The 11,893-nt window shown below is 34.5% G+C and overlaps 1 protein-coding gene across 3 annotated transcripts; it reads right to left on the bottom strand.

Annotated features, from left to right (window-relative positions):
• Positions 1-288: 288 nt before the first annotated feature.
• On the bottom strand, positions 289-4,291 carry LOC131052234 (uncharacterized). Of its 3 annotated transcripts, XM_059219209.1 has the most exons (5): positions 4,073-4,291; positions 1,285-3,955; positions 980-1,157; positions 645-829; positions 289-558 (listed from the first exon to the last, which is right to left on the bottom strand). In XM_059219209.1, exons 2-5 carry the CDS (start codon positions 1,441-1,443, stop codon positions 538-540), a joined length of 543 nt encoding a protein of 180 aa, XP_059075192.1. In that variant the 5' UTR covers positions 1,444-3,955; positions 4,073-4,291; the 3' UTR covers positions 289-537. The 3 variants fall into 3 exon arrangements, 2 of the variants coding, with proteins under 2 accessions (XP_059075192.1, XP_059075189.1); XR_009372174.1 differs by having other exon boundaries at positions 910-1,157; positions 1,285-4,291; XM_059219206.1 differs by having other exon boundaries at positions 1,285-4,291.
• Positions 4,292-11,893: the final 7,602 nt, after the last annotated feature.

The following is an 11,893-nucleotide window of genomic DNA, read 5'->3' as shown; positions in this document are numbered from 1 at the left end:
TTGACGACCATAAATATTGATATTTAATAATAAATATTATATTTTCAAAATAAACACAAATTTATATCTTCATCTATATAAAATAAAATAGTTCAAAAATAAGCTAAAATAAATTTTAAGTAAATAAAATAAATCCTTCATAAATATAAATGTCTATATTAATATTAAATCCTTTTCTTAATATCAAATCCTTTCCCCAACAAATCTAAACATTTTCTCAATAAAGAACATTAAAAAAACCATTATTCATAATGGTAAGATCAATTAAAGCCTATAACTTTTCGGCATCTCATTCAATTAGTTAATTAAAAATATTTCCAACTTGTCAATTACAATAGAAATCATGGTTTAAATCTCACACACTAAGCTTTGATTTTTAAGCTTAAAAATACTAACACTCACTCAAAATTGACTGACATTCTCTAGACTTAATATGTTGCTCAAAATTGACTGACATTCTCTAGACTTAATAGGTTGCTTAATATGTAGTTTAAAACTGAAGGTGTTATCTGACTTCCCATCTTCCTTGGGAGATGTCTAATCCATGAATGGAATCACCTGAAAACGCAGTTTGCTGATTTAGAATTGCTATAATTTTTTCAAGAGTCTCAATAAATTCGATATAATTTTGATATAAACCATACCTGATCCTCTTGGTTGTCACTCAAGGTTTTCACTGAAGTTTCTGAAACAGTTGTATCTTCTGTCAACCGATTTCGCCCTGCATAGAAATTTCTTGCATGTTCATCATTATATTTAGACTGCACTTCTTCGAACACGTCTGTTATTTCCCTCTCTCCATGTTGTGACTTCCTCTTCTTTCTTCTCCCTGCCAGGCATTCATGTCAGCATGATATGCAATGATCTACAACAACATATGAATAAAAGCAATAAAAAATTTGGTAATACCCATGAAAAAAGTTAACTGAGATCCACCAATATCTCAACAAAATCATCTGTTCAAGGGGAAAGAATCAACCATTTCTGCCTTTTTCCTGAAACGTGTTGTTACTGCTGCATATCTCCTTCAATCCACACTTGTTTGAATTGTTTTGAACATCATGATAGAGGCTGGGCTTTTCTGTTTCACATTCACTCTGGCTCTCCTCAGGAAATCCAAACAGTACATGACCATTGGAAAAACCAGATTCAACTTCCTGTGCACCCACAACTAATCTCTTTTAGCACTATCTTATATTCAGATCTAAAATCATCCCAATTCAATCAAAGAAGAACAAAATATAGTGGAACCATAGGGCACATAATGATGCTCAAAAAGAAAACCTCATTTAAATCCAGGCTAAACACAGAGGCTATTTCTCCTCTATCTGCTTGCCATCTTTTACAGGGATGTGTATAATTGCCATGCTGATAAAGGCTTGAGACAAAGGCCTCCTCCATGGAGTTAATATACAAGCTGTGTTTTTCATTGGTCCAACACATACCAACTGTTAATATAAATTGACCCAACTCTAATCTATGAGACCAAGCAAAATAATTACAACCATATAAAACTCATAAGAAAAATTAGTGTTGTAGCAAAAACTGGTTCAACTCTATTCAAAAAAATAGACAAGATACAGAAACCTATACAACATACAACAAGGGCTGCACGGCAGCTAAGTTCCTGCCAAAACTGCAAGAATTTTGTGTAATTTGTTTATGGACAAAGTTATAAATAGAGTTGTTGGAGTGAAATGTTTATTGTAGAATTGTGAAATTATATATGCTAGTTTTCCAACTTTTAGCTGAGTGGTAGGTCCATATTGAGATGGTTCTCATCGACTTTGACATTGGCATTAGATTGGCCAAATAAATGAGGATATATTGGTATTGGAACAAGAATGAGTAGGGAAAACTTGAAGGCCTTATAATCTAATGATCTTCAATAACTTATCTTGATGTTGGATAACTAAGAAAGGAAAACAGTAATTGTAAGTGATTGTAAAGGAAAAAGTTTAAATAATCAAATTCAAAAATATTTTGATAGTTGTCTTGTAGTCTTCGATCAAATATAGAAGCAAATATTGTGGATTGTAGAATTCCAATGGATTTCTCATCTTTACTCTTTACTTGTAATTAACGAAAGTATTTGGAGTGGATATCCTCCAAAGATTGACTTTCTTGGAGTAAAGATGATGCATCTGTATAGATTTCAATTAAATGAATAATTTATAGTTGGTAATTTTTTAATAGATTAATTATATTTCTGGTCAGTTATTTTAAATTTTTATATGCACAAGTTTCAATTATATAGATAATTTACATTTTCCTAATTTTAAATTTAAATTATATACAGTTTCTCTAATATTCACTTTTTAATTCATAAAACATATGTTACTTATTTTTAATTTGTCTAGTTAAACTATTCTTCATTGTCTTTTATAGTTAAATCTCTGATTATTTGTTCAGTTACATGTTTTCTTGGATAAGTGAAGTTGATCCCATCGTTTGATATCCAGGAACTATCATATGGCCTCCGAACATTGAACCTAAAACATGGATTGATCAAGTTAAAGATGCATATAATGATCGAAACTCACAGTACAGAGAGCTAAAAATGTCTACTTGTGTGTCCATATATTGGGTGCCTGAACCCATAAAGAAAACAAAACGAGGAGCATATGATCCTCTGGTTGTATTTCTTAGACATTATCATCACAAGAAACACTAGCAGCTGACTACAACAGACAAATATAAGCTCCATGTAGTAAAGAAAACCTTGGAAAGGATCCCTCACATGACCATAGACAGTTTAGTCGCAAAAGTCAAAGAGCTAGATACGAAAATCAGAGTTTGCTATGAAGATTCAGCCGTTGAATGGAATGAAGATATGCTTGCGTGAATGATGGTCATGTATGCATGCTTTATTCTCGAATTGAATGGACTTACCCGATTCTAGCCTTATTTTCCGGCTTCAGAGACATAAAATCAAAAGACGAGAGATTCTACTTGACATTTGGAAGTTGGAAAATGAGATTCCTTTCTATATTCTGAAAATGATCCTACAATTGGAATGGAAAGACTCTGGATTAGTACAAGATTGCTTATCCAAACCTTTGTGTGACTGGATATATTTTAAACGTTATCTGTTCTCAAACAAATCAGAAGAAATAGACTTTGCGAAACATATTGAAAGTGGTCCATTGCATCTATTAGATTTGTCAAGACGGATGATTGTAGATTTCTTATCAAATCCTGGTTCAGGTTGTGAGTCTACTATCACTGTTAAATGTTGTGCTTGGAATGTTCATTGCTACACTTCTACTTGCATTGTTGCTCCAAATAATGTTGCTTGTTTTAGAGGGGCAAGCTTTTTGTTCTTAGTCTATTTCACATCCAAGGCAAGAGACCTTTCAGCTTCCTTCTAAAATGGAGAAACTATAAATATTTATTTTCTCAATCTGACAACTGAAATGGACGCACTTTTTCATATCTATTTAACATGAAACAAAAATACTAACAATCTAAATAGTAGGGTAGAATAGAAGAACTGAACTTAAGCATAACATGGTGAACAGGCCTGTGCAGGAGCGGGTGAGCACTGTTCCGTCCTCCAGCTATATTACTCTCAACATCACAAAGCTCTACAACACTTTCAGTTACACTGACATGCTGATCGTCTTGGCCCTCTTCTTTGTCCAGACCAAAATTGCGAACATGACTGCTTTCTATAGCATGTCTGTTAATAGTGGTCGTGGCAGAATTAGAAGTCGTTCTGGTGACTGGCTTATCTCCATTGTCACTCGAATCTATGCACTCTAGTTAACCAGCATCCTCCACCTTTCAGCAACATGCAAATGAATTAAATCCCTAAGAGCCAACTGTTCGCCCCACTCATTTGTCACCTGTAACCTGCGGTGATCTCTGGGGGTTTTGGAGAGCTGATGTTTTGCAAACCCAGTCCTGTCCTCGGAAGTTGCGCCTTCTCTCATATTGATAACCACAACTGCCTCTGTATCATCCAATCAACATTAGTTTAATAACTGTTTAGGACGAGCCCCTCCGCTATAGTTCCATGCTGGGGCAGGAACTAACAGGAACTAATAAAAAGGTTAGTCTTTCGTTTTACCACGTTGGCGTATTTTGAATGAATCTCTGGTTTCTCATTATTCTGTGTCATGGTTTGGGTATTCCCTATGCATGTAATGGATCTGAGCAAATTACAACTTGAATGCTCAAATACAAACTTTGCTCATGATCAATCCAACCATTTACAACACCCAAAACTACTCAAGTTTTGTAAACAGTTGTACAGCATCGAATCCATACTCTATCTTTATTTAGTCTCTTTTTAGCAGTCTCCTAGATATTTATTTGAAAAAAATCCCAAAAGCTCAATAATATCTTAACTCCGGTATAAACAAGATATTATTTTCAGCCAATGAAAATGCAAAAGTAGAACAAGCAAACTGAAGTGCACTGTTTTGGGACAGAAATGAGTAACGGAAAGCACCATAAAAACTGCACAAGTGGAATAATATACACTATGTATGCCGGGACACCCAAGATTTTACCATAAAATTCCCTGACAGTCTTAAATATCTTCATCTATACTTTAGGGTTAGAACGAGATTTGACCTAAACTACCTTATACTTAAATTGGACTACTTGATTATCAAAATATCTAACAGAAATATCTTCCCCTGGCCTATCCAGCAGCCACGCACATGTATATATATGCACGTTAATATCCTTGGCTTGTCTCTACTCATTTATTTCTCGTCCAATATTACTTCTCATTAGTAAAAAAATTTAAAATTTTCTCAAGGATTGTAGATATTGTTTGATTACAATTGATCACAATGATCATATGTTTCTTGATTATGTCATCTATTAAGACTGAAAGCTTTGAAAATGACAAAAGAGTCATATAATATAATATGAAAATAGAAAGAATGGGAATTGGGTGTAAGGTAAGTATAACAAATTTGGTTTGTGTATCATGTTATGTAAATTAGTACTTATACTATAATATCAAGTAATATATTATATTAATAAGTATTATGAAAAATAATAACATAATTATCAAAGTATTTTATTTATAAGGATTTTATCACATCCTAATTGATTGTTTTAAGTAAATTAAATAAATGCAATCATTGAAGTGATAAATAACTTAATAAAAAAGTAAAGGTCAAACGTTACAACAAAGTGTAATTAAATGCAGCTAACAATTGCACCATGGTGTGCAATTGGTACACCGAAGAGGCATGGAAGTTGAATTAAGAAAACTTTTGGTCTATTTTTTCAAATATTTAAATTGGATGATAATAAATTGTCAGTAAAGGGCTTGATTTGAATAAATTGAACAATTCTCATCAAGTGAACTTACAAGACAAATTTGTTCACCATTTTTACTTTAAGAGAAAATAGAAACCCTTTGCAGGAGGGAGTATATTTAAAATTCACCAAAATTATGATAACTTTAAAATACAAGCTAAATGACAAAAATAATATTTGATAAACTGACATATTATGAACCATATTTATTTATAATTTTAACAAATTAAATAATTTACCATATAGAGATCACTTATTTATCTCCAATAGCAAGTCATGAAAGCAAGGATAGGAAGATATATATGTTAGAATTTCTAGTATATCTATACATAAAAATATGGTCAATGTCCAATAGTGTTCCCAACAAGTATTGCAACATATACGAAAGGGTATAAGCATTCTAAATTGCACCAACCCACTTAGTTACATTCGTTTAAGAATTCATAGTATCCTCAAGCAATTCCAATTGTCTATCAAGTAAATTGTTAGACTGGAGGCAATTCCATAAAAAACCATTCTCTTAACACTTCATACACTAATACAATATACCATAAATCTATCAAATAGAGTTCTATAAAACAACTTTCATATAATTACAAACATTATGGAATTGAACATATGGTTTAGGTTAGTTTTTTTCCTGGATATAAGCAGTTGTTTATGTAATTTATTAATTATATAGTCCAAGGAAGGGTTGAATTGGGGGCCACAAGTAGGGGACATACTCAAATGAGAATTATATAGTCTAAGGATCAACCCTTGGTGAAGGAGTAACACATCCTTCAACTTGGCCACCACAATCAACTGAGATGGAGAAGAGAAAATCTAGAAAGGAAAATTCATCTTAACCTCATGCCTAAAATGGTTAAGCATAGGAAAAATTTGAAAGTGGAACCTTTTATATATGTTGTTAAGATTCACATACTTAATCAAGATCATAGCAACATTCTTCCATTCTCTCGGGATTTGTAGATGAGCGATTTTTTCACTGCCCACCAAAAAATACTTAAACTCCTCCTTATAGTTACCTTTGGGCTTCTCAGGGAATGCAACATCTTCAACCCAACAACCAAAACGAGCTCTATTGACATAGTGAAAGACACCCCCTATTAAAAACTCTACCATCATTCCAAGAATGTCCAAACTAAGCAAAAAGCTCGAGGGGCCATGACCTTTCATTGCCTCAATGTAGGAGGTAAAATTTCCCCTCTCAAAAATAGGCCAAAGGACCTCATCTTTTTTAAAAAGGTCTCATAATTATCTAAATTAAGTCACCTCCCATGGTAGGCTAGGGCACAATAGGATCAAAAAACTTGAAAGTGACTAGAATAGGAAATTTCAAATTGAGAAAAGGAGGACAATCTTTAAAGAAGTTTTTAAAAGTATTCCATTTCCATAAATTAATAGTCATATCCCCCGTTGTGTAATGATGACAAGAGATGATGAAAAAGGCCATAATTAAAATGGCACCCTGCACATATTTAAACCACATATGTGCTTAGATTATCTCAGATCATGAACAAATGTCATCTAGGAGATCTTGCATAGAATTCCACGTTTGCAAAAAACTATTGATGGGACCCAGGTTAGCCAACTTGTCAACCAACCTATTCCCTTTCCTAAGGGTGTTGGACAATATAACAGGTGCTCTAAAGTAGAAAGAATATGGTGGGATTCAATAAATAAATCATTCATGATCCGACTTGAGGAGGCCTTATCACAAAGCATAATGATGACATTTTTTGAACCCTTCAACAATGATTTTTTGAAAACCTTTGTCCTTGGCCAAAGATATACCATGAAAAGCATCTACCACCTCAAAAAAGTTGGAAGTCTAAACTCCCAATTTGACCACGTAGTCAAGCACAAGATTGCCAAATTCATCTCTTATGATGTCACCCCAGCCCACTGAACCCAAATTCCCTTTAGATGAGCCATAAAAATTTAAATTTAGCCAGTCAGTGTAGGAGGGCCATTTAAAACCAATAATAAGGGAGACAAAAAGAGAAAGGGACTTAAATATCCCTCAAATTTTAGCAATAACCAACTCAAGAGTAGAAGGCAGATTCTTATGTTTATAGACAAAAAGGTATAATTTGGTGTTTTCCCTAGTATTACTAATGACTAAAAAAACTAAGGCTTCCCACTGAACCTTCCTATTCTTGAATATTCTATTCTTCTAATCTTTCCAAATACTCCACCTTGTATGAAGGAAATCCTCCCACCATAACTCAAGAATTAAAGGGTGAGAACACGAGCACCGACAATTTGAGGCTAGCTTGGGATATCTATGCCAAATCCAATACAAAGAGAAAAGAATCATAATTATATGTCTAATATTCCACGAGTATTGACAGTAGAACATAAGATGGTTGATACTTTCTTTAGCATTTTCACATAAGATGCACCTATTCACCAGCTGAATTCCTCTCTTTTGAAGGTTATCAATAGTAAGAATTTTTTCGTGACAAGTTATCCACCAAAAGAAATGGAATTTTGGGATAGCTTTAGACCTCTAAATATTCATCCACTTAAAATGGGAAGGCCAAGGAGGATCCAAGAGGTTGAAACCTAACTTGATCAAATAGTTCCCATCCTTAGAAGAAGGCCAAGCTAGATTATCCTAAGAATGGATTCTATAGAATCTCATATTGTTTAAAATATTGAGGAGTTACATAGCCACAGTACAGATAGAAGGATCAAACCACAAAGGGTTAATCCTCTAAGAGGGGGGAGAAGAAGACGTGTCCCAATAATCCTTTACAAAGATTCTAAGCCTATTGATTAAATCCTTCCCAATAGCTAAACAAATAGGATGAGATTCTAACAAAATGGGAGAGGCCTCAAGATCTTTCCAAAAGTGATTATGTTCACCATTACCAATTTTCTAGAAAGCACCTTTACTCAAAAAGGATTTAGTTTTAATAATATTGATTCAAATATGAGAATCACAGGGTAAGGGATCATCTAAAAGGAAACCCCTTTCATCTCTACCTTGCAAATATTTAGTTTTTATCACATTTGACCGGTTAAAAGACTCTGAAATAAACCTCCAACTAACTTTAGAGATAAGAATCAAGTTCAATGAACAAGAATCTGTGATATTAAGCTCCCCCACCTCTTTGCTAGTCCAAACCTTTTCCCAATTCACAAGGAAAATACAATTCTTCTACTCTAATCATGACCAATGGAATATACTTTGAATCTGATTGAGTTCCTTAGTCCAAGAAATAGGCATGTAAAAGAGAGATAGAAGTTAAACAAAGGTGCTTTGAAGAGAGGCATTGAGCAATTGGAGTTTCCTAGCATTACTCAAAAGGGCACCTTTCCATCCTACAAGCTTTTATCTGAATTCTTTCCAAAAGAGAAGACCACATAGAATTATCAACCTTCCCAATCATTAAGGGTAGACCCAAATAAGAGGTTGGGAGATTAAAAATCTGGCAATTGAAAATTCATGCAATACAAGCCTAAAGAGAGGGAAGAACATTCATGAAATTGTTGTCATGTTTATGCAACTGCAAATTTAAACTTTTAAATCCACAAATTTGAGCTGCATCATGTGGGTTCTTCCCAGTTCAAAATCTTTGAAGTCCTATTTTTCAAGCACTCCTTGCGTAAAATTATCATTTGATCCCTATCTTCATGCCTGCAATCACCCTTGTATAAAATTCCAAGTCAATTTCCCTTGCCTACGACAGTTTTTATTTATTTTGATATGCGAAGTCTTCGTGAGGAACAAAGTTTTCATACCGTCCCTCAACTGCTTGTTGCACGCATAAGTTTTAAAATTTTTAACTTATGTGCCAAAGTTATCCTAAACTTATGCATTTCTTTCTTGAAAACTCTAACTTCTGCATTCGTCTTCCTAAAACCTGAACTTTCACACTTTTACAACCTTAAACCTTAACTTTCACACTTTTGAAACTTCAAACACCAACTTTTGCATTTATTCCGCCAACACCTTAACTTTTGCGCGAATTTTTCAAAAACTTTAACTTTGCGTGCCTTTCTACTCCAAACTCTAAATTTTGTGTTTTGAGAAGTCCAAACCTTAACTTTCACACATTGAAAACCCCAAATCCTCACTTTTCACACATAATATCCCAAAATCCTAACTTTTACGTTTGGAAGTTAAAATTTCTAACTTTCAAATCTCTGTTTCAAGAGCTTGTAACTGTTTTCCAAGAACCTTTAAAGGAGTTGGAAAGCGAGAGGCTTCTGCAAATGCTGCCATTATTCTCACATTGTGTTTTAAAAAAAGCTTGAAGATGATTCTCAGTCGCAGGTTCTGCACAAAATTGATGCATTAAAAAGGTTTAAAAAACTTTCAAGTCTAGTAAATGTGCAGGCAAATGTGAAAGCATGGACGTTGCATAAATACGGTTTGCTGGAGATCCCTTGAAGACATATCATCGCCTGGAATGCAGTAATTATACACTAATCAAGATGAATAAATTGAAAAGGTTTTAGAGAGACTCCAATCAAGTGTAGTTGGTAGGTGTAAAAATGAAATGGCCAAACTATGCTTAAAATGTATGAGAAATTTGTGTCAGAGATTTCAGTTGGAAGTGTGCCAGTAGACATGAATATGAGTGTAAAGTATAAACAAGGCAAGCGAGTTGTTTGACTGAATGCTCAAAGAGAGGTTTCCTCATGGAACGCATTCATTGCGAAATCTGCACAAAAATTAATTTGGTGAAAAGGTAGTAGAAACTCTCGAACAAATACAGTGCACAGGAGTACCGAAATGGGAGTTTGCAACATGTTATGGCTTTGAAATGGCCAAACTATGCTTAAAATGTATGAGAAATTTGTGTCAGAGATTTCAGTTGGAAGTGTGCCAGTAGACATGAATATGAGTGTAAAGTATAAACAAGGCAAGCGAGTTGTTTGACTGAATGCTCAAAGAGAGGTTTCCTCATGGAACGCATTCATTGCGAAATCTGCACAAAAATTAATTTGGTGAAAAGGTAGTAGAAACTCTCGAACAAATACAGTGCACAGGAGTACCGAAATGGGAGTTTGCAACATGTTATGGCTTTGAAATGGCCAAACTATGCTTAAAATGTATGAGAAATTTGTGTCAGAGATTTCAGTTGGAAGTGTGCCAGTAGACATGAATATGAGTGTAAAGTATAAACAAGGCAAGCGAGCTGTTTGACTGAATGCTCAAAGAGAGGTTTCCTCATGGAACGCATTCATTGCGAAATCTGCACAAAAATTAATTTGGTGAAAAGGTAGTAGAAACTCTCGAACAAATACAATGCACAGGAGTACCGAAATGGGAGTTTGGAACATGTTATGACATCCGTCAAAGCACAATTTTTAATGTTGCGGTAGGCATGAATGTGAATTGTATAAGCCTGGGAGAGGTATGATAACAGTATGACAGAATACCCAAAGCAAATGTCTTTTCATGTGATGCAATAGAAATCTCCAAACGAATGCAATGGATAAGTGTAAAGCCATTTTTGGTTAAGCAATATAATTCAAATTTTGTGATAGACATGCATGCAAGCTGGAAACATACACAAGAGCTGCCAACTGTTTGACAAAATGCTCAAAGAAATGAGGTCACGCGCTGCAGTAACGACGGATATGTGCAAGATAGATTTGTTGAAAAAGTTTCAGAAACTCTCAGAGCAAATGAAATTGAGAGTGGCAAAACCAAATTCACCACTTTTGCCATCATCCTGCCTGCCAGTGCGTTGTCAGATGTACTATTCGCAACAAATTTCCTGAGCATGGATTCAGAACGTTGAAGAATCGCAGGGCAAGTGAAGAGTTTGACAGTGAATATCAAGGAGATTTCTCACGGTGGGATATGATTGCAAGAACATGCAGAAGATTGATTCTTTTGAAAGGCTTTCAAAACCTTCGAAAAAATGCAATTATTTGCTGTAAAGCCGACTTCCTCCTACATGTGTCACCATGGAAAGCTCGCAACAGGGTATGCAAATTCATCGAAGCATAGTGGAGAGGGATTGTTGTCGGATATTATAGTTGGAAATACTTTGACAAATACGTGTGCGAATACTCTAACCTTAAGATTGAGATTCATAAGGAAATATAATCTCATGAATGCACGGTATTCAAAAATCGGAATTTGTTGAAGAGGCTTTACAAGCTTTCAAGTGAATGCATATGGTTGGCACGAAAACCCAATCCATAATTTGTAGCAGCAAATCACTTTGCCAACACCCAAATCAGAGAAACATCGAAATTGCATTTCGATGTCTATTCAAGTTTTATTGTGAAAATGTTTTGTCAGATATTGCGGTTGGAAAGGCTCCATAGACATGTTTGACTGATTGCCTCAAAGAGATATCATAAACAGCGCACCCTGAACTGTTTGACTGATTGCCTCAAAGAGATATCAATAAAAAGATAAAAGGCAAATGATCCCAAGCTCCGCAGGAAAAGGATTTGTTGAAAGGACTTAGGGACCTCTAGGACTTTAACATTGAATACATCTGTAGATTAAAGTGGCAACTCCAAAGAGATTGGTTTCGAAGCAAATGCAACCGGCTAGTTTAAAGACATTTTATTCTCTGTTGTACAATCAGTGAGTCAATTCTTTTATCAAACGTTGTAGTTGTAAATGGAG

Source organism: Cryptomeria japonica, chromosome 1 (assembly GCF_030272615.1).
Source record: "Cryptomeria japonica chromosome 1, Sugi_1.0, whole genome shotgun sequence".
In the NCBI taxonomy this organism is placed as follows: domain Eukaryota; kingdom Viridiplantae; phylum Streptophyta; class Pinopsida; order Cupressales; family Cupressaceae; genus Cryptomeria; species Cryptomeria japonica.
This window is presented reverse-complemented; position numbering and strand designations above follow the sequence as displayed.

Bases quoted from the DNA above. Each gene is read 5' to 3' on its own strand.
- LOC131052234 (XM_059219206.1), bottom strand. From the start codon at position 1,443: ATGTGTTGGACCAATGAAAAACACAGCTTGTATATTAACTCCATGGAG. The intron at 830-979 runs GTTGATTCTTTC...AATGCCTGGCAG, and splicing joins TCAGGAAAAAGGCAGAAATG to GGAGAAGAAAGAAGAGGAAG. The intron at 559-644 runs GTATGGTTTATA...CTGCGTTTTCAG, and splicing joins GTGACAACCAAGAGGATCAG to GTGATTCCATTCATGGATTA.